The sequence below is a fragment of the Sarcophilus harrisii genome, chromosome 2 (genome assembly GCF_902635505.1).
Source record: "Sarcophilus harrisii chromosome 2, mSarHar1.11, whole genome shotgun sequence".
Taxonomy (NCBI): Eukaryota; Metazoa; Chordata; class Mammalia; order Dasyuromorphia; family Dasyuridae; genus Sarcophilus; species Sarcophilus harrisii.
The window spans coordinates 272,855,198-272,882,600 of record NC_045427.1 but is presented as its reverse complement, the minus strand read 5'-3'; the positions used below and the strand labels follow the sequence as shown (position 1 = coordinate 272,882,600).

The following is a 27,403-nucleotide window of genomic DNA, read 5'->3' as shown; positions in this document are numbered from 1 at the left end:
GGTTTGTTAAATTCTAAAGTGTTCCCTGCATTATGGCAATAAAAAAAAATTTAGATCAAGGCCTTATACTTCTTGAAGAATTTTCATTCTGAGAAAAGCATCAATAATATTTTATAAAAATAAAACCATGAAAGTCAACTGCTATAAATATTTAGTAGTCTATCCTTCTGAGAGAGAATATGAAATTATTGATAAATTACCTGCAGCCATGGGTGACTCAATGTCTTGTCCACACTATAGCGCTTTCTCATTTTCACTTGTAGCAAATTATTGATGAGATCAATGGCTAGGGGGAAAAAATCTGTTTTTAATTTATAGCAATTTATGGATTGGTAGTCATATTAGAAATCATTATTATTAGAGGATGACAAATTTCTCCATGTACTTTATATTCCTTTGAAGCTTCCAACTTAGCTCTGAATCATAACATATGAAGTATATTAGTCACAACTCTTCTGGACTTTAATGAATAGATTTATTTCATCATCTTTCTTGTAGATTTCAAGATGTCAACCCCATAACCAGTGGAAACATATAATAATGAATATCCATTCATTCAATAAGCATTTATTAAATACCTACTGTGTTTTAGGTCTTTGAAGATAAAGAGATAAAAATACAAAACCAAAAACAGTCCCTGTCTTCAAAGAGCTTATGTTTTACTTGGAAAATCTATATATGTTTACAGATGATCAAGTACAGAATATTGCAATACATTGCAGAAATGTAATATAATTATATTATAATACAAATGCAGAATATTTCAAATGCAAAGTAAATCTTTTGCATGGAGAGAAGTATTTGTATTGACTCACAGACTAAAACTAATGAAACTCTTTATCTGTAAGCTTTTTTCTTTAAAAATATACTTCATTTTTGAGAAGCATCATGACACAATGGCGTTCTTGGCATTACAAATATCTGGTTTCATGTTTTGCCTTCCTGAGACAGGAGACAAAAATGTTTTAAGAATTGTTAGTTTACATGAGAGGCATTGTGGCAGAGGAGAGAAAAGACTTTTCATTAAGGTGATTCAAGGCTTGCCTCTGAAACATACTATTTGTGGTGCTATGGGCGAGAATAATATCTTAGTAACTCTCCCATACTCCCTGCCAGTAAATTCTCTAAGCCTACAGGTTTTGGATGAGTTGTGTAATGCTTAAAAAGTTCTACAGACATAATTTCTGAGTAATTAGTCATTTTACTAATAAGGATAGCATTTTAATAAAAGGAGATTTTTACAATTCTCAAATGCCAATGACCATCATGGCCATGGGTTCATGGCTTATGTGTCCTTTGAAAAAAAGAATGCTCCTGAGGGTGGCAATTAACTCTGATTAGTTAAGAATTAAGGAGAGGTGGATTTTACTCCCCAAAAAGTGAGTTCACTCCAATGAGGGGCTGAGCATGATATCATGTCACTCTTGGATTGAGAGACTATCTCCATACATACTACCTTCGTCCTTGGGTAATCTAGACAAAGAATCTATATCCCCAAACTAATCCTCAGCTAGTTGGGTGAAGTAGTAATACTTGGAAAAAGGAAAATGTGAATCTTATCTTCCATCAATCCTGTCCTTGATGGATTAGACAAGAAAATAAGGCAAGGAAAAAACAAACAAACTGGGGTCTTCTCAGTTTGAATAATTGGCTATTAATATGAGAAAGAAATAATAATTTCTCTCACTTGGTAATCTGCATTAAGTAGGAAGAATTTCCTTTCTGGGTATTTTCCACTGGAACAAAATTCCAGGTTTAGACTAGCCACCACCACTATCACTACCACCCACCTCATATGGACGTATCTGTTATTTTTACTATAAGTAAGTATAGTCAAATTCAAAGAAAAGTATCAGATAATAAGATGTTGAGCTATAAGATGATTGTGCAAATTTGAAAACAAAGTAGACGGCAGTCTTTTTTGGACCAGTTACCATGGCTTTGTGGTCTATTTTCTTAGAATTATAATTGATTCAGACAAACTTTTAATAGACTCACAGTGTTTATATGTCTCTAAATTAGATAGGAAAAGTAACAAGATGAATTACACACAAACCTAACCTAGAATAATTTGCAATCTAGTGATAAATTATACCCTATAATTTTATAAGTACATTTTGAAATAATCTGTCCCAATACGTATTTACTATTTTTCTGCTTATTCACAGCTTTGAAATATATTCTCAGTGTATCCAATCCACAAAGCATCTTGACATTCAGAAGGATTTAATGTTATCTGCAAATTCGGTAACATTTAATGTGACTTTTTAAACCTATTCTTATAACCATGTCACTTTGAATGTAGTTTTCTATCAAAGTACTTCACTATTATGATTTGTCCCAATGACTTTGCAATCATAATATGTTCCATAGATTCTGATGCCATACTCTTCAACTACTCTTTTAATGGATCCGTAATCTTGTTATTTTGACTGAGATATTTCTAGGTTTAGCACTGCAGTATTCTCACCAAACTATTCACATCCATCTATACTGTTCAATTCATACATATTTTGTCCCATAATTTTACCACAAAGAGCCTCTTTTTTTTTTTTGAAATCATGAGGATATGATCACATTGGAACATATAGTTTGTCCATTAGTTCTCTCTGACTTTCACGACTTATATGTTCCTTTGATTACATTCCTTCCACTGTGTCTCCATTACAACATCCATTTGTAATGTGTTTCTGCTTGTTCAAGCCCACCACATTTTCCTCCACTGCCCTTTGGGTGATTCTTAATTTCAATTCTTTAGGGAGTATAGAGTTCCATGACTTGCAGTCATACAGTATATCAAAAGACTATTTCACAAAATACTTAAAGCACTTTTAGATGCATATGCAATGCAATATATTCAAATGTTTTCAACGGCCCTCTCTACTTTTGTACTAGCTATGGTACCAAGGCAGATTCCAATTTTGAATTCTACACATATGTTTTCAAGATATTTTGAAAATATAGTTCTCAAAGTAAACCACTTATTTGAGCATGTGAGTTAAAATACCCATTCACAAGATTTATCCACTGATATGTTAAGCACATGCTTTATTCAAGCTTCTATGAAAACGGACAGCAAAAATCGTGGCCTGCCAACAGTGGCAGAACTTATGTGCAAATGGAAATGTGTAGCAGAAGTGTCTCTTCAGAAACTGCATGGATTAAATGAACAAAATTAATTCATTCATTCCAGCTTCGAATTCCATGGTTAAGAAGGCAAGAACAAAGCAACACAATAAAAGACCTGTTTTGTTTTTTACCCAAATTGGCCCTCAAAGTGCACCACACTGAATAAAAAGGTAAGCAAAATCAGATGAAGAGTTGAAGAGAAGCATGAGTGTAATAAGCAATGATGAAGAAATTGTTCTGCCGAATGAAGTATACAATCAGCAGCCTCATTAAGTTCCATAGTACCTGAGGTCCTTGTGCAGCTGGATATGCAGTATCAAAGCAATATGGGGAATCTACCATGCAGAAAATATTATAGGACATAAGGAAAGAATTCTATGTCTATTCTAATATATATATATATATGCATGTATGGATTTCACAAACAATCCATAGAAATAAAAAGCATTAAGAAAATAGAATGGTACTGATGTCATATGGCTCAAATGTGTTGAGTTAGGCATACTAGATGGAGGGAAGGCAAGTTGGTCACAAAGCTATTTTTAAATAGTTTAATTCAGATAACAAGTCAAACAATCCAAATTCTAGGATACAAATGACATTTTTTTTTTGCATAGAAAATATCTTATCATTTTCATTGTTGGGCTGCCCTCACAGTCTTCATGGTGAACTCTGATTAAGTCATTAATCAGAATCTTTCAATGGCCTTGTAATATCTATTCCAATAAAATCTTGAATACTTATGATGACATTTTAAGGCTGCCACACCTTGGAACCAGCATAACTTTTCAACATGGATTCACCATTTCTGCCAGGTAGGACTATTCACTATCCCTAAACTTTTCATATTCTTGTTTCCATGTCTTGATTCAGAAAATGTATTCTGTTCCTCTCAGACGTGTTGAAATTATAACCATTTTTTTAGGCTTAGCTCAAAAGCCACCTCCTTCCATGATACTTTGACTTAACATAACCCCACACTCTGTCAAAAATTATTTTTCCTTCAAAAAATTCATTGCTTGTTATTCTTCTATACTTTTATTTTGTGACAGTAGAGTTATTTATACTATATATCTATGATTGATTCTATTAGGCTTTTAGCTCGTTGAGAGGAAAGTGGCTATGTTTTATTCATTTTTGTACTGCTATTGGTACTTAGCATGGTGCTTTGTAGCAATCATAACTGTGGCTAACTTGTACATAATTATCTGCAAAGGGCTTTACAAATATAATTTCATTTGATCCTCCAAAAACTCTGTATAATAGCTGTTGTTATTGATCCCATTTTATAGACAGAAAAATTGAGTTTAAGAAAAGTTAAGCAATTTGTTCAGATTCGTATAGCTAATAAGTGTCTGAGGCAAAATTTGAACTAAGCCCTTCCTTGACTCCTAGACCATCAATGGGCATCCTTGCCACTTCCCTGCCTCTTTATACATAGTAGGTACTTAATAATTTATTATATTTATTGTTAAATTAGGCCAACAATGAAAATAGCTTCTGATAGTTTTTCTACACTTGATGCTAAAAGTTAAGAACTTAAATCAGTCTCTTTATGAACATTGCCTCTTCAACTTAGAGTGGGACTGTACCAAATATGGTTTTTCCTCTCATGTATGCACCATATCCAGATTGCTATATAGTAGAGTGTACCTGGGCATGTCATTTCTGTTTGCCTCAACTTCTTCAACTGTAAAATTGATATAAAAATAGAACCTATCCTGGAAAGTTATTGAGTTATGATATATAAAATGTGTTTAACATAGGGTTTGGCACACAGTAGTGCTATATAAATGTTTATTCCCTTTACCTCCTTGATAGACTCAGAGGCCATATAGTTTAGCTCTCTTGTTTTACTGATAAGAAAATAGGTGAGGGATGTGATTAAACTGGGACACTGATACATTGTTGGTGGAATTGTGAATACATCCAGCCATTCTGGAGAATAATTTGGAATTAAGCTCAAAAATCTATCAAACTGTGCATAAGTTTTGACCCAGCAGTGTTACTACTGGGCTTATATCCCAAAGAGATTTTAAAAAAGGAAAAGGGGCCTGTATGTGCACGAATGTTTGTGGCAGCCCTTTTTGTAGTGGCTAGAAACTGGAAACTGAGTGAATGCCCATCAATTGGGGAATGGCTGAATAAATTGTGGTATATGAATGTCATGGAATATTATTGTTCTGTAAGAAATGACCACCAGGATGAATAGAGAGAGGCTTGGAGAGACTTACATGAACTGATGCTGAGTGAAATGAGCAGGACCAGAAGATCATTATTTACTTCAACAACAATACTATATGATGATCAATTCTGATGGACGTGGCCATCCTCAGCAATGAGATGAACCAAATCAGTTCCAATAGAGCAGTAATGAACTGAACCAGCTACAACTGAATGCTACAACAAAAGAACTTTGGGAGATGACTATGAACCACTACATAGAATTCCTAATGCCTCTATTTTTGTCCGCTTGCATTTTTTATTTCCTTCACAGGTTAATTGTATACTATTTCAAAGTCTGACTCTTTTTATACAGAAAAATAACTGTTTGGACATGTATACATATATTTTATTTAACTTATGACATATTTAACATGTATTGGTCAACCTGCCATCTTGGGGAAGGGGTGGGAGGAAGGAGGGGAAAAGTTGGAGCAAAAGGATTTGCAACTGTCAATACTGAAAAATTACCTATGCATATATTTGTAAATAAAAAACTATAATAAAAATGTTTAACAAAGTCAATAAAAATACCACATTGGTAATATTTAAAAAAGAAAAAAAGAAAAAAAGAAAAAAAAGAAAATGGGTGATTTGTCCAAAGGTCATATAGGCAGGAAACATCAGAAATTATTTGATACCCAGTTCTTCTGATTCCAGAGCAATCCTCTTTTTCTTCCTTTACCTTTACGCATTCATCTCTTTACTGGGAAGCATATTTTCTGCATTAACACTTTGAGTACATGAAAGATAAGATCTCTGCTCTTTAGAAGTTTGCAGTTTGCTTAAGAGGATAAAACACTGAAAAAAAATGATTATAGTAACACAGAATCTTAGATTTGGAAAGACCCTTAGAGATCATTTAGGTGAATACCCTTATTTGATAGATGCGATAATTGAAGTCCAGAGGAATAAAGTGACTCAAACAGACACAAAATGCTTTAGTGTCAGAGTCAGGACTATGCTTTCTACTGTTCAATGGGAAAAAAAATCCTTTCTATAACATCTGAAAGATGATTGGATGGCCTCTCCTTGAATACTTCTAGAGAGAAGAAGCTCCCTTCAGAGAAGAAGTTCCCTTTCTGTTACATCAGTTTATTCCATTATTAGCTCTTAACAGAAAGGTGATTCTTGTTCTGAGCCCAAATCTGTACCCCTTTAAGCTCTGAATTGGCTCTAGTTCTATCTCTGAGTTACAAATAGCAAGTCTACTTTTCTACATAAAAGAAAATGTCAAGTCTTCTCTAAATCTCCTTATGTTAACAGTTCTGACATGCATATGAAATTGTATCTTAGAACCTTTGCCATCCTCTCCTCCTCCCCTAGATAAATTTAGCTTGTCAATGTCCTTTTTTAAGACGTGGTGTATGTAATTCGACAGGATATTGCAGATATAATCTGACCAGAACAGAGTATAAACATTATTGCCCATGATCTGCCATCTAAATCTGATAGTCTTCTGAGCAGTCAGATTAGACCGTGACTTCAGATTAAGCCTAGCATCAACTCTGCCCTCCCATATCTTTTTCACATGAACTTCTGTCTAGCCAGGTCTCCCCCATCTTGTACTTGTGAAATTCTTTTGGCTCTGAATGTGCAGAATTTTTCATTTATCACTGTTAAATTTCATCTTGTTGGTTTTGGCCCAGGATTCAAGCCTGCTGAGATTGTTTTGAATCTTGATGCTGTTATCTATCATAGTAGCTCTCTTTTCCAAGTTTGTGTCATTTGCAAATCTGATAAGCATCTATGTCTTCATCCAAGTAATTGAGAAAATGTTGAATAGGAAGGGGCCAAGTTGAAAGAACGGCTGCCAAGGATAAAAAATTGGACTAGATGGCACTTAAAGTTCCTTCTAATTAATTCTAGAGCATGATATAATGGAAGGAATGTGGGATGGAGAGTCTGAGGACCTGGGTTTGAATTTCAAATTTCACCTGTGTCACTTAATACCGGTATGACTGGTAAGTCAAACTTCTCTAGTTTCAATTTTTTTATTTAAAATTAAAAAAGGTTGAACTAGATGACATCTGAGGTCCCTTTTATCTCTAGAGCTAGGATATTAGGTACAGTACCCCATGGTTCTCACTTGAGATCTCCTTCTAAGTTGATGTAATTATTCATTAACACTCTAGTTAATGAGGATCAACTAATAGGAAGAATCTTTCTAATAGAGTTAAGTCCTGATTATTGTGAATAATGAATGCCATGAAGTGATCACACCTTACAAATTTAGATTACTCAAAGTTACAATAAATGTAAAATTTGATAGTTGCCTCCAGACCAAGGGAAATAGGCAGTAAAAATTCAAATAATAAGACCACTTCATGGAATTCACTATTTACATTAATTGGGCTAGTTACGTTATTATATCTAGCCTACATTTCCACAAGTTTATCATAAGATGTTTTGTTAAATGTTTAATCTCTTGGATAAAATAGAAACTCTTCTATTTGACTTTTAAAGTTCTTTACAATTTGGTTCCAAATTACTTTTTTGCTCCTCTATATTCCTCCCTTTCCTAGAGTCTATACTGAGCTAAACTAGCCGCCTTTCTGCCCCTTATACAAAACTGTTTCTTCCATTTCTGTGTCTTTGTAATCAATGGCCATCCCTCATGGCTGGAATATATATTCCTTACTTCTATTTGTAAAATTCCTTATTCCTTCAGTATGCAACTCTAGCACTTCTTTCTCTACAAAGTATCTGTTTTTTTATCTCAGTGCCTTCCCAATACTGTATTTATCTTGTGTTATTTACTCTGGCTATACTGCTCTCTCCCTGAATTGAATGTGAATATTCGGTAGAACATCTGTCTGGGTGAAACCCCTGCATTGAAAGGACATCAGACTGTCTAAACTCCAGGCTCAGTTAAAAATGGAGCAAATCAAAGGAATCTTAGTAATTAAATAGGATTGGGCCTATAAATGACTACTGTGCTTCCAGACTGGGACAGAAAGTCCCAGTGCCAATTATGGATTCCAACATTAATTGGAGAATTTTATAGTTCTAGAGTCAATCTCTTTTAAAAATTATTTTGCCATTCTTTAATCTTCCATTACTTTTTTACTTTTCCATGAATAGTCAAAAATTTACCATAGTAGCTTTTATCTCTAAAATGCTTTATCACTCAGGTAGGTAATATATCCATATTTGGACAATGGAACTTATATGAAGTGGCTAAAAACTTTTTCAGTATCTCCTAAACATTCTTGGGTGGTAGTTCCACTTTTATAGTATCTTTATACCCTTTTCATTTTGAAGAATATATATATTTTTTGTACATAGGAATGAACTACTATCTCTTGATTTTATCTTCTAGCAATAAACTGTCTTTTATTTTTCACTTTGCTTCAAATTTTAGTTTAGACATAATTTTATATTGTCAAAAGTATTTTTCTTCAGATTCAATTCGTTTGGGGTTTTACCTTTCCTGACAATATTTTTTACAAGCTAGTGAATTAGTATGTGTTCTTGGTTATTCAGTACTTCTTCCAATTTTTTCCATTCTTTCCTTATGCAGCCACACAATTTTCTTTTGATCCTTCCTGAATTGCTTTCTTACTGGAATCAGAAGGAAGGAAATAAGCATTTATTAAACATATACTACACACCAGCCACTATTTTAAGAGTGCTTTACAAATATTATAGGTCTCTTATTTAATCTTTATGACAACCCTAGTGGGGGAGTATCATTATCCTTATTTTATAGTGGAAGAAACAGAGATTAGCAGAGATTAAGTAATTATTCTAGAGTCACACAGCTAGTAAATATCTGAGGTTGAATTTGAACTCAAGTCCTTTTGATCCCAGGCCCAAGGGCTCTATCCATTGTACCACTTAATTGTTCACTATTACATCATCTAGATTTGATTAGAGATTATATTCTCTCTTGAAAGTTTTTGAGGCATGTACTCATGCTTGCCTTTGCTTTGAATTTTTAATATGTTTTCTTGAATTTTAAACTTCATGTTTAATTATGACCATCATTACCTTTCCTTGTAGTCACAACTTCCAGAGTAGCAAAATAATTTTTTTTCAATATCTCTATCACTTCCTTATGGAAAAGTGTAGAGGGTTACAGTCAGTGGGAAAACTCTGGGTGAAGTCTAAGACCCTTTGGCCCAGAGAGTACCTGCTAACAATGCCTGGTTCGGCTCCCCATCTCCCCTAAGGGCTCTCGGCCTTCCTGAGAAGTCAGAAGGCAGTGACAACCTGTGTTGTTATTGAAGCAGAGTGATAGCAGGTAAGGGTGATACCAGGTGGGAAACTACATACAACAGCAAGCTGTTTCTGTGGTCCTAGAAGGGCAATATATACTTAGTGCATGCCCTGTGTTGCTTTGGTTATATAAGGGTATTAGGGTATATAAAGGTGAAAGAATTTGGAATAAATGGACTCCATATTTTAACCATCCTTGGGAGTCTCGCCTCATCACTCCTCCACTAGAACGGTATATTTAATCACTCCAGTGTCGGGGCTCTAGAAAGCAACAGTACATTTTATCACCTCAACTTGGGGACTCTAGAAAGCAGGACACAGCAGATAAGAATAAAATCCAGAACAGAAATCTTCTCCTTTATGAAAGATAAAAATGTTGATAAATTAAGAATTTATCAGATTTAACAGCATTAAACTTGACGGTTCTCTGGGTGACGCTTCAAGATCCCCAACTCCATCAAAGCTTACCTTGGAAACACAGATTTGCAATTTAATAAATATAAAGTTTCAGGGTATAAACTGAAGATTTAAATCTTAAGAAGATTTAGATAATATTATGAAAAACAGGAAGCTTGATATATAGATTTTATCTGTGATAAACTAAGGGAATACAAGAACACATTTTGTATGTATTCTGAATTGCAAGAAATATATACAAGTGGATAGAAATAAGTTTGGCATCCAATACATATGAAAAGAGTGAGAAGAAGGGGCCCAGTCATTTCTCCATGATTACCAATGAAATAATTTAGTACCATGAATAGATTATTAATCTTGACATCTATGACCAGTTCCCTCTCTTGAATCTGAACTTCAGGAAAGGTCTGCCTTATGTAGAGAAAAGCAGAGTGTAGTCTAGTGCAGGTAGAGTCCAGGCAAGCCAATAACAGTCTCTTAGCCACAGCACAGATCAGCACCTGATGTTCCCTAATTATGGCTCAGCTGGCAAAGGGTATATAGCAAGCCTGCTGTGAGGTCTCCTGTCTCAGTGCAGCAGGCAAACTGCTAGCCTCAGAACCCAAGGCTAAACAGGAGCAACTAAGCCAGGATAAGCTGCCAGTCTCAGGAGCCCTGGCACAGAAAGCCAATGACCAGGCTTCTGGCCCATTCATTGCAAGAAGCTTGAAGTCTGGTCCAGGAGCAGAGAACAACATTAAAAAAAGAACAAAAACCAAAAAATAGCCCTGACCATAGAAAGCTTTCATAGCAACAGGGAAAATCCAAACACAATGTCAAAATGCCTATGTGGAAAACCTCAAAGGAGAATAGGAATTGGTCTCAAACCCCAAAAGTTTTCTTAGAAAAGCTCACAAAGGATTTTAAAAATGATTTGAGAGAGGTAGAAGAAAAAGTGGAAAAAGAAATGAGAGTTATGCAAGAAAATTATGAAAAAAGATTTGAGCTTGGAAAAGTTAAAACAAAACTGACTGAAAACAATTCTTTCAAAAACAGAACTGACCAAATGGAAAAAGAGATAAAAATTTCACCAAAGAAAATAATTACTTAAAAATTAGAATTGGACAAATAAAAGCTAATGACTCTATGTGACATCAAGAATCAGTCAAAGTCAAAAGGAAAAACAAAAGAAAATGCAAAATACCTCATTAGAAAAACAACTGACCTGGAAAATAAATCTAGGAGAGATAATTTTAAAATTATTGGACTATCTGAAAGCCATAATGAAAAATAGAAACTGACTAGCATCTTTCAAGAAATTATCAAGGAAAACTACTCTGATATCCTAGAACTAGAGAATAAAAAAATTATTTTTAAAAAATCCACTAATCACCTCCTAAAAGAGATCCCCAAATGAAAATTCTAAGGAACTTTCAAAACTATTAGGTCAAGAAGAAAATACTGCAAGCAGCTAGAAACAATTTAAATATCAGAGTCACAGTCAGGATTATACAGGACTTAACAGCTTCTACATGAAAGGATCAGAGGACTTAAAATATGATATTCCAGAAGGAAAAGGAACTTGGATTACAACCAAGCAGTACAACAGTCAAATTCTTAGAGGAGAAATTAAGTGAGTTAAGAAGAAATACAAAACTATACCAGTGAGGGACTTGAACCTCTTCCTCTCAGAACTAGATAAATCTAATCATAAAATTAACAAGAAAGAAGTTAAGAAGGTGAATAGAATTTTAGAAATTTAAATATGATAGACCTTTAGAGAAAACTGAATGAAAATAGACAGGAATATGCCTTCTTTTCTCAGTAATACAGGACACTTACACAAAAACTGGCCATGTATTATGCCATAAAAACCTTATATTCAAATGCAGAAAGATAGAATTATTAAATGCATCCTTTTAAAAGCATAATGCAATAAAATTGCATGTAATAAAGGGAAATGGAGAGAGATTAAAAGTAATTGAAAACTAAATAATCTAATCCTAAAGAATGAGTGAGTTGAATAACAAATCATAGAAACAATCAATAATTTTATCAGACATAATGATGATAATGGGACTGTACCAAAATTTATGGGATTCAATCAAAGTTATTTTTAGGGGGAATTTTATTTCTCTAAATGCTTATATGAATAGAACAGAGAAGGAGGAGATCAGAAGTGGACATATAACTAAAAAAGATAGAAAAAAAAAAAACAAATTCTAAATCCCCGATTAAAAACCAAATTAGAAATTCTGAAAATCAATGGAGAGATGAATAAAACTGAAAGTAAGACAACTATTGAACAAAGAAATAAAACTAAGAGCTAGTTTTATGAAAAAAAATCAATGAGACAGATAAATCATTTGGTTAATTTGACACAAAGATGAAAGAAGAAAAACAAATTACCAGTATGAAAAATGAAAAGAGTGAATTCTCCACCAATGAAGAGAAAATTAGAGCAATGATTGAGAGTTATTTTGCTCAATTGTATGCCAATAAGTCTGATGATTTGAGGAAAATGAATGAATATTTACAAAAATATAAATTGCCCAGATTAAGAGAGGAGGAAATAAAATACTTAACTAATCCTGTTTTAGAAAAAGAAATTGAACAAGCCATTAATGACCTTCCTAAAAAAAAAATCCTGGACCAGATGGATTTACAAATGAATTCTTCCAAATATTTAAAGAACAATTAATTCTACTATTATGTAAACTATTCAAAAATATAGGCAAAGGAGGATTCCTAAAAAATTACTTTTCTCTCAAAAGATTCAGAAAAGGAGTTTTTTAAAAATATATATTCAGTATCTATTTAATACCAGCTACAAGAATCATCTGTAATGTAATTGGAATCTAATTCCAATAAAACCATGGATTAAACAAGGATGCTCATTATCACCATTATTATTAGTATAGTGCTAGAAATGTTAGCTTTAGCAATAAGAAAAGAAAAAAATCCAAAGGATTAGAATAAGCAATGAGAAAGCAAAAGTGCCATTCTTTGCAGATGATATGGTATACTTAGAGAATCCTAAAGAATCAACTAAAGAAGTACTTGACATAATCAACAACTTTAGCAAAATTCTGAGATACAAAATAAGCCCTCATAAATCATCAACATTTCTCTATATCACCAACAAAGCCCAACAGCAATAAAAGGATATGAACAGGCAGTTTTTAGATGAAATTAAAGCTATCCATAGTCATGTGAAAAAAATACTCTAAATCACTACTGATTAGAAAAATGCAAATTAAAACAACTTTGAGGTGTACTATCTCACACTTATCAGATTGGCTAATATGACAGAAAAGGAAAATGATCATTGTTGGAGAAAATGTGGGAAAACTGGAACACTAATGCATTGTTGTAGAATTGTGAATTGATCCAATCATTTTGGAAACCAATTAGGCACTATGCCCCAAAATGCAATCAAATTATGCTTACTCTTTGATCCAGTGGTGTCACTATTAGTTCTGTATTTCAAAGAAATCATAAAAAAAGGGAAAAGTTCCTACATGAAAAAATATAACAGCTCTTTATGTGGTGGCAAAGAATTGGAAATTGAGGGGACCCCCACCAATTGGGGAATGGTTCAACATGTGATATGGGAATTTGCAATGGAATACTAGTGTAGTATAATAAATGATAAGCAAATAGATTTCAGAAAGACTTGAGTGTACTGATGCTCAGTGAAGTGAGCAGAACCAGGAGAGCAATGTACTAAATAAGAGCAACATTATGTGATGATCAATTATGATTTACTTAATTCTTCTTAGAATATAATGATTTAAGACAACTCAAAAAGATTCATGACAGAAAATACTATCTACATTCAGAGAAAGAACCATGAAGTCTGAATGCAGATCAAAGCTTTCTATTTTCCCTTAAAAATTTTTTTTTGGTGGCTTTTTTTTTCTGTTCTTTTTTTTTTTTTCTTTCATAATAGGACTAATGTGAAAATATATTTACATAATTGAACATGTACAAACTATATCAGTTTGCTTGCCATCTTGGGAAAAGGCGACAGAGGGTGGAGGGAGAAAAAATTTGGAATGCAAAATCTTACATGTAATTGGAAAAATTATATAATATTAAAAAATAAATAAAAGATCTATAGACTACAGCTTCTTAAACTGTGGGTTGTGATCCATTTTGGGGGTCTCACAACTGAATGTGGGACTTGCAAAAATCATGATTTATTTTCAGTAAATGTTTGATTTGTATACCAATTTTGTATACCTCTATACTCTGGGTCAATGTAAAAGTTTCTCAGGTAAAAATGATCCTGAGTGGAGAAAGTTTAAGCAACTCTGGTACAGATCATAGCAGACATCTGGAAAGAACCTCTGAGGCCAGCTAATGCAATATCCCCATTTTATATGAGGAAACAGGGAAGTTAAATGATCCCCTCTAAGGTCACCGCAGTCCTAATACCAGAGGCAGGATTTTGAATGAGGTCCTCGGACTCCAGAGCCAGGGCTTTCTTACATTTTAAAGCCTAGACTTCCAGCTTTGCAGAATCTTTGCCGATCTGCATTTGCAGAGGGAGCTTCTTTACCTGGAGATTTCTAAATGAATAAAATCACTTTTTTTTTTTATTGATCAATCCTTCAGGTCCCTAGTATGCCATTCGGTACATTAGAATATTTTGTTATTTAATACTGAAATGGTTGAAGGACTTAATAAGTAACTTAAATTATTCCTCAGTGATGCTCATAATGTGTATTCCTTCAAAAATATGTGAAGATAGATAGATGGTTCAATGAATAAAGCAATGGGCCTGGAGTTAGTAAGACCTGAATTTAAATTCAGCTTCAGTCATTTACTGTGTGATTCTGGGCAAATCACTCAGTTTCCTCATCTATAAAATGAGCTGGAGAGCAAGGGGTAAACCTCTCCAGTATCTTTGCCAAGAAAATCTCAAATCCGGTCACCAAAAGACAGAACAACAACAATTATGTGAAGAGTATATGCCAGTAGGAACAGAAAATTAGTACTATTCTAGACAGGTCCCAGTTACATGGCAGATAGAAAGATCTGCATTTGAATTCTTCAGCTATGTACTAACTGTGTCATGAGAAGGTTACTTAACTGCTATCTGCTTCAGTTTCCTCATCTGTAAAATATCAATAATAACAGCACTTATCTTGCAAGGTAGTTGTAAGGATAAAACAAAATGAAATGCATTATGCAAAGTACCTTGTAAACCTTAAAATCCTTTGTAAATATTAGCTATTATTATTCTAAAAGAGGCAATTCAAAACATTATCAATACAACTCTACAAAATGTGCAAAACCCTGAATTTTTTTCCCCCTTCAAAGGAAAACTGTATGTGAATCTCTGTTACTAACTACTTTGTCTAGGTCCAGTTTTACTCTTGACTTTTATTTGGTTTCCATATTCTTTCACTTTCTCTCTTTAATTATATCCTTTCTCTCTCTCAGTAGACCTGCAATTGATCATTCCTTTAGCTTCTCCCTTCTCTTTCTTCTATTAAATAAAGCTCATTTCTTTTGTACTTCTGACTCATTACCTGTCTCTGTGCAGTACTTATTAATCTCCCTTCTGTGTTGCTTCACACTGATGGCAAGTTGCGTATTTATTTTAAAAAATCATTTTGCAAAAACCCTCCACATTCCAGCTCACAACTCTGCATGCTGTTGCTGGGCAACATTGGGAAGCTGCTTTTGTGGGCTGGTGCCAAAGGCTACAAACTGTAAACAAGTCAACAGAATATCCTAATCTCACTCCATTCCCTGGTCAAACACAGAATCCCAATGAAGTCTTTCAAGGCAAGCCAAAAATCTTTATTTTTTTTTCCATTCTGGTCTCAGTAGAGAGAGATTCGATGATGGATGGTACCCCTGTTTTGTATCCGTTCTCACGTTTCTGAGAATGCTCACACAGTGTGAAAGGTCTGAAGGGATGCAGAAGAGTAAGTACAAGTTGAAACAATGTAGTGCAGTGGAAGGAATTCTGGATTTAGAGAAAGAGGACGTGGATTTGAATTCCAAATCTCCCATTAAACGTGTATATTTTTCAGTCATGTTCAAATCTTCATGACCTGGGCTATTTGGAATTTTCTTCACTGATACTGGAATGGTGTGCCATTTCCTTCTTTACTTTATGAGGATAAGGGAACTGGACTAAGTGATTTGATCATGGTCACACAGGTAGTTCGTGAGGCTGGTTTTGAATTCAGATCTTCCTGACTACAGGTACTGTGTGCTAATCAATCTAGGTCAATCTCTAAACTAAAGTCTGTTTCTTCTTCTATAAAAGGAAGACATTGCACTAGGTGGCTTTTCAACTCCCTTTCAGTTCTAATCCTCTGAGTATTGCTGAATGACAGCCTCAGCATTCAATAATGGTTTCAAAAGTTTAAGGTGGAAATCAAGAATTTACTTTATTATGCTGACATAACTAATGATCTTCCATTAGAGGAAAGTTACACAATTATAACTTTCCATTTCAATAAAATAGAAATTTTATTACCTCTTACAAGAGGCAGCATAAACCAATATAAAGGTTAATGGATGGGGCCAGCTAGTTGGTACAGTAGATGGAGCACTAGCCCTGAAGTCAGGAGGACCTGAGTCAAATCTGGCTTCAGACCCATAACACTTTCTGGCTATGTGACCCTGGGCAAGTTACTTAATCCCAATTGCCTCAGGAAAAAAAAATATTGATGAGTTTGGATTTCAGTGGCATGGCATGAAATTCTGGCATTGCTGCTTATTACTTGTGAGACCATGGCTATGTCTTTTCACCTCTCCAACAATTTCTTATGGGTTAAATGAGGGGCTTGAAGGCCTTGAAGGAAACTTACAACTTTAAATCTCTATATTTTGAGAATCAAATAAACTTGGACGTGTAGAAACTTAGAAATCAAAGTACAAATCACAGGTTTTCATTTGTTGAGTTTCTTTGTGAACAAGGAAGCTGCTCATACATGGGCTATAATCAACGTCTACATTCTTATTCAAAACTCCTTCTGCATAGTTTTTCTCTAAAAATAAATATTTGTTTAAAGAAAAATCCATCAATTATGCTTTACTTTCTCTTGCAACAAATGAAGTCATTACTATTAGGGAATTTTTTTCACCCATTGTCTCATTCTTTTTTTGTTTTAAAAAAAAAAAACCCCAGAATTTTCCACATTTCTTCTAATGGTTGCATATTTGTTCTTATTACTTCATGTTCATATTTTATTTTGCATATCTCTTGACTTTTCAGTTATATGCAGCAACAACTAGAATTCCAAGTTTAGTGTGTTCCAAACAGTTTAACCCTGGTAGATTTTGACCTATACAGATCTGTTAACTGTAGCCTAACAATCCTGATTAAGACTCCTAGAATTTGGCACGCATTTTGTGAGAAGCTCACTGGCCAGTCTCCTCTTCCTCTTTACTATTTGACAGTAGTGTTAATTTGTTGACAAATCAATTTGTTCATTAAAATTCAGAAGGCTTGTTAGATTTGCAAGCTCAATAAAGTGTAACACACAGATTAATGATTAAGATGACAATCTTATTTCTTTTGTCTAGGACAAGATTAGATCTCTGGGTCTCATTTACTTGGATCTTATTTTCAATAGGGTTCGTTTTTATTGTGAACAGCAAGTTAGTAAGAGGGAGACCTGTAGCTGTGTCTTTCTTAGGGAAGGCCTAAAGCTTTGGATTGAGAGTTTAGGAACATGGTTATATTTAACATTACATGCGGGTAGAGGTAAGCTTATATTTAGCTTTGTTTTATATATGTGCTGCTTTTTTCACTTCTCATCCAAAAGTAATTTGTGACATTTTGAATCTTACCAGATTAATTTTAAAAATGTAGTTATACCAAAACTAGGTTTTAATAAGTTTCTAGGAATGATTGGGAAATAAGTATTATGCCCTATTACTATTAGGATTATAACACTCAGAGTTGTAAGATGTCCTAAAGAGATTTTAGTTCAACCTCTTGTTCCAGCTTCATAGGATTATGGACATAGAAATAGTCTTCGAAGACTGTTTAGTCTACAAATGAGGAAACTGGGACCCAGCAAGATTAAGTGACTTGTCTAGGTCACATATGTATTAAGCTTTGATCCTGGAAGTACTTAAGTACTTGTTTCCTTCCTTCTTTCTTCCCTTACCTTTTCCTTTCTTCCTCCCATCTTTTCTTTCTTCCTTCCTTCTTCCCCCTTTCCCTTCCTTTTCTTCCCTCCTTTCCTCTCTCTGTTTCCTTCCTTCCTTCCTTCCTTCCTTCCTTCCTTCCTTCCTTCCTTCCTTCCTTCCTTCCTTCCTTCCTTCCTTCCTTCCTTCCTTCCTTCCTTCCTTCCTCTCTCTCTCTGTCTCTCTGTGTGTCTGTCTCTCTGTGTCTGTGTCTCTTTATTTTTCCTGAGATTTGGAACCAGGAATTCTGCCTCCACAGGCAGTGTTTCTTATAGGTAAGAAAAATAAAGCTTAAAATAAAAGCTTAAAAAATAGTTCTTAGAGATCTATCTATATCAAATCTCTTTTTGCAGATGAAGAAACTGAAGTGAATTCCTTGAGACCTCAGACTTTATTCTGTTTAAGGTTTGTATTTTCCATAATAGTTAGTTTGTGATAGGAGTAATGTTCAACAGGGTCCTTGCCAAGTAGGCCAGGTTAATTTTTTTTTTCCCTAAAAGGAAAGGCAGCTGTCTGTGCGACTTAACTGGCTGAGGAGGCTAAGATTCAAGCCAAATGGGAAAGAGGCTTCTTGGTTACCTAAGAGCAGGTGGAGTCAATGTCCTTAAAACTTGGAGGATGATCTACAGCAGAAAGTCACCACACCCAGTCCTGCTTCAACAAGAGACCTTTTGGTATGGAAGTTGGGGAGGGGGCTGATTCTATTCCAGCTAAAAGCTGTATCCTTTTCATAATACAGCTAAATAAACTTCCTTTTGTTAACTGTTGAATAAATTATTGAGTGTCTCATTTTTTTCCACTTTAAAACTTAAGCTTACAGCCAGGTCAGACTTTTTACACAACTTTAAAGATGTTGGTTGTGCTGTATTCTAATGGACATTAACTATTCGGGAGTCTGCTTGAAAGCTGAAATATTGCATTGAACCTAACAGAATACCAAAACAAGAATGAGCTGAATTCACTAATGTGCCATAACTCGAAAGATAATTTCTCATTACAAGCATGTTGAATATATCACCAGAAATGCAATGTCTTTATTTTTTCCCCTTTTAAAAGGAAAGCATATATAGGAAGTCACAGTTTCCTTTTTAAGCAGGATACTTGAAGTCTCTAGCTAAATTGTATGACCAAAGCCAAGAGATAATGTCACAGCAGGTGGCTTGGCAAAGGTGCCTCTGATGAATCTTCACCTGGAAACGTAGAAATTGATCTCCAGTGAGCAGGAGAGGGGCTTGTCGGCAGACAATTTCCTGCTACTGTTTCTCTGTTGATTGCTTTCTGTTTACCTCTCTAATGTCAGATAAAGTAACATGAACCACTTGTGATGTGGGGGGATTAGGGGGAAAGCAGTTTCTTGATGATTTTTTACATGCCTTTTTCTGAAGTTGCTCAAATTTCCAACCAGTTCTCAAGTTGATCTTATCAATGCACTTTGATGAGGGAAATGCACCAAGTACTCTGACAACTACCTTTTCAACATTTCTGAAATCTTCCCGCTCAGTACTCTCACAGGAAAAAAAAATATCCTTGTCCCTGAGGAAATTATTTCTCACCTTGGTAGTGATACCATTCTCTTCATTCAATTATCTGGGGCCTTTACCTTTTCCCCTTTCAATTTTCCTCTTTTATTGCTCAGATCACATTCTACCTTTTATTCTAGATCTGATTCATCTATACCTCACCTCATCTACAAGACTTGGAATTGCTCTGATCAGGCTAATTTCTCTGCTTTCTCATCATCATTCTGACTTCCAGGACCAAAATACTTCATCTTTGCCACTGCTCCCCAATATATATTATTTTTCACTATTACAATGAAAGTTCTTTGAGGACAGGGGCTGTCTTGCTTTTTGATTTGTATCCCTAGGGCTTAACAAAATGTTTTATTCATTCATTCCCAAGTGCCATATTCCCTCAGGAGAATAAAAATGAATTTCTATTATTCAGTATAGAATATTTTAAAATGTATATATGTATAAGTCTCTCTCTCTCTATATATATATATACACACACACATACATATGAATATGTACATTTACATATAGCATTACTAATAAATAAGGCCTTTTTAAGGAATTTTGTATACTGGAATTTATTCTTCCTTCTCTAGACAATCTGAGAAACATCTCTAGAACCAGTCTACTGTAGAATCCTCAAAGGAAAAAAAAAAAAGACATAAGCTTCTCCATAAATCTTTTGATCCTTATCCTGAGAGAATAGCACCAAGTCATTTCCTGGACACTTGCCAAGAAGAAGAAGAAACATAAGTCCCTGAGACGATTCATGCTCCTATCAATTACCTAATATCCTGTATTAATTGTTCCTTATTCAATTTCTATTCCTAAAACTGGGTCAGGTTTCTCATTTTCCAAACACTAACCTTATTATCTAAATCTCCATCCAGTCTTAAGCCACATAGAACCTGGAATCATAACTAAGAGCCAAAACATTTCTATTATTGCCTAATATTGAGAAAATTGTGAAATAGTGCAATCTAATATTCTCATTCCTCTCAACAACTTACAGAACCCAAAGAGCCTGAAGCATAGATCAAGCAACAGAGGTAGGAGATGGTACCTTACTTCTCACCAATCAGCATTGCAAAATTCTTGAAAAGGAGTCAGAAGTGGGACTTTTCCTGTACAAAAAAGGGAAAGCAGGAAAGCATCTCTGAAACTGCCAGGTCACTTCTCCAGTCTTAAGCACTACCAATCACTTTAATCTAGCGTGGGGAGAGATTTGGAGGTTTTCACTACTAATTAAAAAGCATAGACTACTGTAAAGATTAAGCATTGTACTAGGTATTAGGGATGAAGGTACAAAAAATGAAATAGTCCCATTTCTCAAGGCACTTAAATTCTATTGAGGGATATATTCTGTACATGTGTAAGTATATAAAGAATAATTATACTGAAACATATACTGAATAATCATTAAAACAAAACAAGGAAATTGGTAAGGGTATTAACTTTGGGTGGACCAGTAAAGGCTTTGTGGAGAATTTGGTTTTAGAAGGAATCATGTAATGCACTGAGGTAGGGTAGAGATGAAAATGCAATTTAGGCCTAGGGAAAAAGTCACTCAATACAAAGGCATAAAAATGGCAGATGAAATGCCATGGTGGGGAAAAGAAAGATGTACAGGGGGCAACTAGGTGGCACAGTGGATAGAGCACCAGCCCTGAAGTCAGGAGGAGTTTAGTTCAAATCTGGCCTCAGACACTTAACATTTCCTAGCTGTGTGACCCTGGGCAAGTCACTGAACCCCAATTGCCTCAGGGGGAAAAAAAGGATTGAAAGAAAGATGTACAGGTTGGATGGATTGTAGGGAGTAAGAAACAGTGGTATATAATTAGGCTAAAAGGACAAGTTGAAGAATTTTTAAAAACCTAATGTGAAGGATTTCTATTTTTTCACTAAGTCAACAGATAATCTAGTTTTGAAGCTCAAGAGAGGGATTGGGGGTTGTTCATATAGATTCATGAAACATCTGCATAAAAATTATTATTAAATCCATGGGAGTTTATGGGATCACTGAAATAGAATAAAGAAGAAAGAGAAGCTCCAGGAAAAAGCCTTTGGGTCCATTAGGATATGGATAATGAGTCACCAACAGAGAATGAGTGTTCAAAAAGATAGGAAGACAACTAGCAAAAAACAGTATCATGAAAACCAGAGAAAAGAGATTAATCAGGAAGAAGGAGTAGTTAACAGTGAAAAATGTAGCAAAGAGGTTGAGAAAAAAATCATGTTTGGCAATTAAAGATTTCTGTTATGTTTATCAGCAGAAATTTCAGAAGTTTGGAAGCAAAATTGCAAAGAGTGAAGGAATGAGTGAATAGGAAAAAAATGGATGTAATGGGAAGAGATCTTTGAGTAGGACTTACATTGAGAAAGGGAAGAAACGAATTGTCAAGTTTTCAAAAGCTATCATTTGTAAGTCTGACATCTAAAAAAAAAAAAATGCAATTTTTGACAAAAACAAACCTTGGCAGTAATGAATATAACCACATGGTGACTCGATTTCCTTTTTCCTTTTTGCTTTCATTAACTTCCTTCCTTCATTCCACTTTTGATTCTGAGTCTTCAGACTTCTTTGCCTACTTACCTACTAACAGCCACTTACTCACTGTAGAAGGTCATCTTATCTCTGCTGTCTCTTACTGTAGTTGGTCAATTCCTCATGGAACTCTTGTTTTAGGGAAAGTGATCATGCCAGACATTTTTACTACTTCTATTTTTGGATTCAACTCCTGACTATGTGGACTTTGTTTGTCCACCATGACACAGCAGAATTTTCCAACTTTCTTTCCTTGCCTCTGAGATTTCTTTTATGTATGCCTTTCTCTATTAGGATTAGACTGTGAGCTGGTTGAGGTCAGAGACTGGATTTCTTTTTGGTTATATTTGTATTCCCAGCATTTAACACAGCTTCTGACTCAGAATAAATGTTTGTTGAGTTGTTGACATTTCAAAAGATTCATCTATCTAAGCTGCCCAAATAATCATTATTTGGTTTATGTAGTATTGGTACTTAGGAATTCCTAACTGTTCCACTGAATAGATAACTTCGTCTATTATCTGATGTTTGAGAATGCATGGATGCCACCACTCCAGAACCAAAACTAAATATTAAACAGGTATAGAGTATATATTCCCCTTTTCTATTATTTCTGCCAACACACACACACACACACACACACACACAGTCACACAGTTAGAAAAAATCTAAACCTAATGTACATAAATTTATGCAAGAGAAGAAAAATTTTTATTACTTAAGAATTATATTATTAGCTCTCAATTATCTAACAGTATATTAGTCCTTGCATAATTTTCTACATTTGGTTCTAGGCCTCTGGAACAAGTACAAACCACCAACTTATCCTATCCATACTATCATATGATATATTAAAGTCCTTACTGCAGTTGAAATATTATATCTGTGTTGTCAAACATATCTGTTTGACTTTTTTTTTTTAAACTTGCTCTGGCATTCTATTACGCTTAGTATCTATCTATCACTCTGCTGTGAAACTGAAGTAATTAATCCTATGTCTTCTGAAGATAATTCTGTTTGCAACTTTGGCATATTTATTAACATCATCTTTGGCCTTCTGGTCCCATTTTTTGAGCCTGAGTTCCCTGGCTTATTTTCTTCTCACATTTGTTTTTGGCCAAAGTATTTTGCTTTAAGTAAATCTTTACCCACGGGATTATCTGCAAACTGAAGGAGAACATAACTGCTTGATTTTCCATTACTCTCAAAATGATGACACTATTTACCATTCACTTCACATTTCAACATGAAATATATAGACCACTAGGTAAGATATGATTTTTTAAAGTACAATTAAGTGGAGAGAAGTGAACAGAAAGGAGGAGAAAAAGAAAAAGAAAAAAAAGAAGTGAGGGAGGGAAAGATAGAAAAGGGGAAAAGGGAGGGGAGGAAAGAAGGAAATGGAAGGGAAGAAAAAGGAAGAAAGAAGAGGAATAGATAAACTCTGTTGGCAGTTATCAACTCAAAAGTAGGGTTACATGCTTTGTAGTGAGTTTGTCTTTGCATTATCTGATTTGATGTAATGGGAAAATCAGTTATATGCACACTGATATATCTATATCAAAATTTCAATATTAATTATAAATATATCATAAATTAAATAAATTCAAGCTATGGATTTGCCTCACCAACTGGTGTTGTTTCTCATCTGTAAATCTTCATTCATATATTTTCCCCTTCCTTGTAATATTCTCTTCAATATTTGAAAATTCTATCCATCCTTTAAGGCCCAGCTTAAGCTCTGCTCTTTCTTAAAAGGTCAACCATTTTCCATGATATTGGTAGAGCAGAGTTTTTAAAATTAAAGAATTGCTCTTCTCCATGTTTCAAGAAAAATTTAAAAAGGAAATTTTCCTTCTTTCCCCTATGCCTGCCAAGAAAAAATATCTGATTATCTTATGGAATTTTTGGAGTAGAGGTTTAGTCACTTTCAATAACTTTAAATATTAAATTAAAAAATTTTCCTGATAAGATCAGGTCACAAGGATGTTTTCTATTTCAATCTCTTATTCCTTATGTCATGTAACATGGAAGGATATTTTATATTCTGCCTTTACTATACTAGCTGGAAAATTTAGCATATTCTTGCTAGTACACTACAGCTGTCTTGTCATTTATACCTTTCATCCAGATGCATGCCACTTGGATGCATTTTGATATTAGTTATAAGATGTTGATGATGTTGCTAATGGTAACTCCAAAGTACTAGTCACTTGTGATTTTTAGAAGCTATGATAGTCACATGAACTTAAATTACCTTCTGTGGTTTATACAAGCACTTTTTTCCATTTTTACAACACCACTTTTAATGATGCTCTATAGATGACAAATAAAAGAAAGTTTATCTCCAGGAGTTAGCTCAGCTTTAACTTTCTGAAGTAGTCAAAAGCAATCCAAACAAAACTGCTGGATATGAATATGATCCATTGACTAGAAGATCTCCCTTCTTCCCTTAAATAAAGCATTTGCAACCATAGTCCAAAACAGCAGGCATTAAATAGTCACAATAATATTTGGATAATTTAAAGAACAAATATCTTTTGTGGATTTCTGGAGAATAGAAAAAGGTCTACTTGAGAAAGCATGTCAAGTTATGAATCATTTTCAGGGCTCCAATCAGTAGCAAGTTTCAAGAATGTCTTGTCAATAGAAGTTGCTGACACAAATAAAAAAAATTTTTTCATTAGAAATGTAAATTTATGCAGTATCAACAACTATTTTTTTAAGGAAAGTGAACCATTTTATGATAGATATTTTATATGTTTAAAAATGGCCAAATCTTGTTATCTACCTGCGCTTTTATTTTGGAAAACAGAAAATTAACTAGGGACTACTCATCATGATACTAAAACTTCAATTACATTTAAAGATAACTTGACATTAATGAGGAAACTCTTCACTGTTTTAACCTTCACTGTTGAAAAAGTTTCTAAAGATAATAGCATTTTGTGACTGTGTACTGTTGCAGGAGGAGGAAAGTCAATTTGTGAATTCATTTGTGGAGGGTGGTCCCATTACATAAAGTCCCTCTGCCAGTGCAAATAAAGAACTTACTCCAAACACAGAATCTTAGAAAGCTGCTGCATACACTGGATTGTTAGATAACTTGCGCCTATGGTCATGTAGTTAATATGTACACAATAACCTGGGTCTTCTTGACTCCCCTATCACAACAATCTACAATCTTATTATCTTTCATGTAACAGGTATACAGAGTATAGATTATAAATCCTATTATTAAAAGTCTTGTTATGCCTACCTATATTTTATCTGCTAATGATGGGTAGTAAACATTGATATATCTCTTCTCCTCCCCCCTTTTTTCTCATACATATTGGTGTATATTTGTACAAACATATATTTATATGTATTTATATACATCTATAAATAGAGAAATATTATATATGTATATATAAATATATAATATACACAGATATTGTATAATTCTTTAAGATATATGTATATATTTGTGTGTAAATATATATATGTATGTGTATATATACACATAAATTATAGAATTTTGTAATTATTGAGGATATATGCAAGAATCAGAAAACTCTGATTGCATGTATATATGAATCTTATGTGTATACATTTGTGTATGTATATATATACATGCAATCATATAATTTTGTAATTCTTGGATATATACATGTGCTTATATATGTGTATAAATGTGTGTCTGTTTATACATGTATAAATACATGCACACAACTCTGTAATTCTTAGATTTCTGTTGCTAATATCTAAGAATAAACAAATTGAGTACATATATATATACAAATATACAGACATATGTTTAAATTTATACATATATTCATGTATACACAAAAATGACAAAAAATATTTTTAAAAATATCAATTGTTTCAAAAGCTAAATACCTTCCCTAACCTATCACCTTCACCCCAACATTCAAAAAATTATAATAATTATATTGAGGACCTACTTCATTTCTTTCTTGTTAACTTATGTCTTAACATATAGGCTATGTAGAAACATGAATTTACTTTACAGAGATTCCTTAATAGTATTACGTGGCACCTCAGTGGGGCAGGTATCTAAGCCAGAAGTAAGAGAGATGGTCTAACCAGTTTCATCATCAGTGAGGTTGGATTTTTCAGATTCAAGTGAAAAAAATTTTTTTTTGTATCTAAATACTATTGAGTCTGATGTTTTTACTGTGTTTTTGTACTTTCACATTGTTCTGCTTCTGAGCTCTCATAATGCAACATAATCTGTCTGCCTTATAATGAAGCTTTGCTATGTGAAGACAGAGGTTACCTTCAGGAGAGATTTCCTTCCAGGGATTAGGTGGATACATGAAGGCTGCATTCTGGATTTGATCATGTATATCTTCATCTTCATTAAATGGAAATGTACCACTGAGGCTTACATAGATGATAACTCCAACAGACCACATGTCCAGAGAACGATTGTAGCCTTTGTTCCTAAGAACTTCTGGAGCTAGGTAAGCTGGTGTGCCTACCACTGATCTCCTGAAGGATTTCTCTCCAATAATTCGAGCAAAACCAAAGTCACAGAGTTTCACCTGTTTGTAATAAAAATATGGAATAAAATTAAATGCATAAATGTCACTTTTTATTCTCTTATATATAGCATTCAAAGTTCTTTAGAATTTGGATTCTTCTGTTCTCTCTAATCTTCCTACATCTTACTCGCTCCTTGCACTCTCTAGGACCTCCTTCTTGTTCCTCACACAAGACCAGCTCTGGGAAACTTAACATGTGTTATTTTACAGAAGTTTATTATTCCTAGTCTATACTATTCCATTTAGTAATCTCATCAACTTTCATGAATTAAATTATCATCTCTTAAGACAAAGACATTCAGACCTACTTATCTAGACCTAACCTCTCTCCTGACTTCTAGTCTCATATCTCATATCAATGACTATTGGTCATTTCAAACTCAGCATCCTGCAGATATTTTAAACTCATTATGTCTCAAAATGAATCAATAACTTTCCCTATAAGTTCTTCTTTTCTTACAAACTTTCTATTACTGATGAAGGCACCACCATATTCCTAATCACCCAGGTTCAAAATCTGGGTGTCAACCTCAACTCCCTCCTTTTTCACTTTTCCCTCCCTGTCCCCATATCCCAATGTGTTTTCAAGCCCTAGTGATTTTACCTCTGTAGTTTCTCATATTTGTCTTATTTTCTCCTGTAACTATCATGCTTTTGCTAGC

At 34.1% G+C, this 27,403-nt stretch overlaps 1 protein-coding gene and 1 long non-coding RNA gene across 4 annotated transcripts in view; one reads left to right on the top strand and one right to left on the bottom strand.

Annotated features, from left to right (window-relative positions):
- PRKD1 (protein kinase D1) overlaps nucleotides 1–27,403 on the bottom strand; it is a 404,980-nt gene that overhangs the window by 1,855 nt on the left and 375,722 nt on the right. For all 3 annotated transcript variants that reach the window (XM_023501195.2, XM_003756126.2, XM_031952271.1), the window contains 2 exons: nucleotides 26,474–26,741; nucleotides 201–286 (listed from right to left, as the gene is read on the bottom strand). In XM_023501195.2, coding sequence (XP_023356963.1) covers nucleotides 201–286; nucleotides 26,474–26,741 — 354 coding nt within the window. The remainder of the gene's footprint in view (nucleotides 1–200; nucleotides 287–26,473; nucleotides 26,742–27,403) is intronic.
- LOC116421562 lies at nucleotides 17,311–18,900 on the top strand. The gene is made up of 3 exons (XR_004231972.1): nucleotides 17,311–17,704; nucleotides 18,486–18,537; nucleotides 18,633–18,900. It is a non-coding gene; the product is annotated as an uncharacterized LOC116421562 (long non-coding RNA).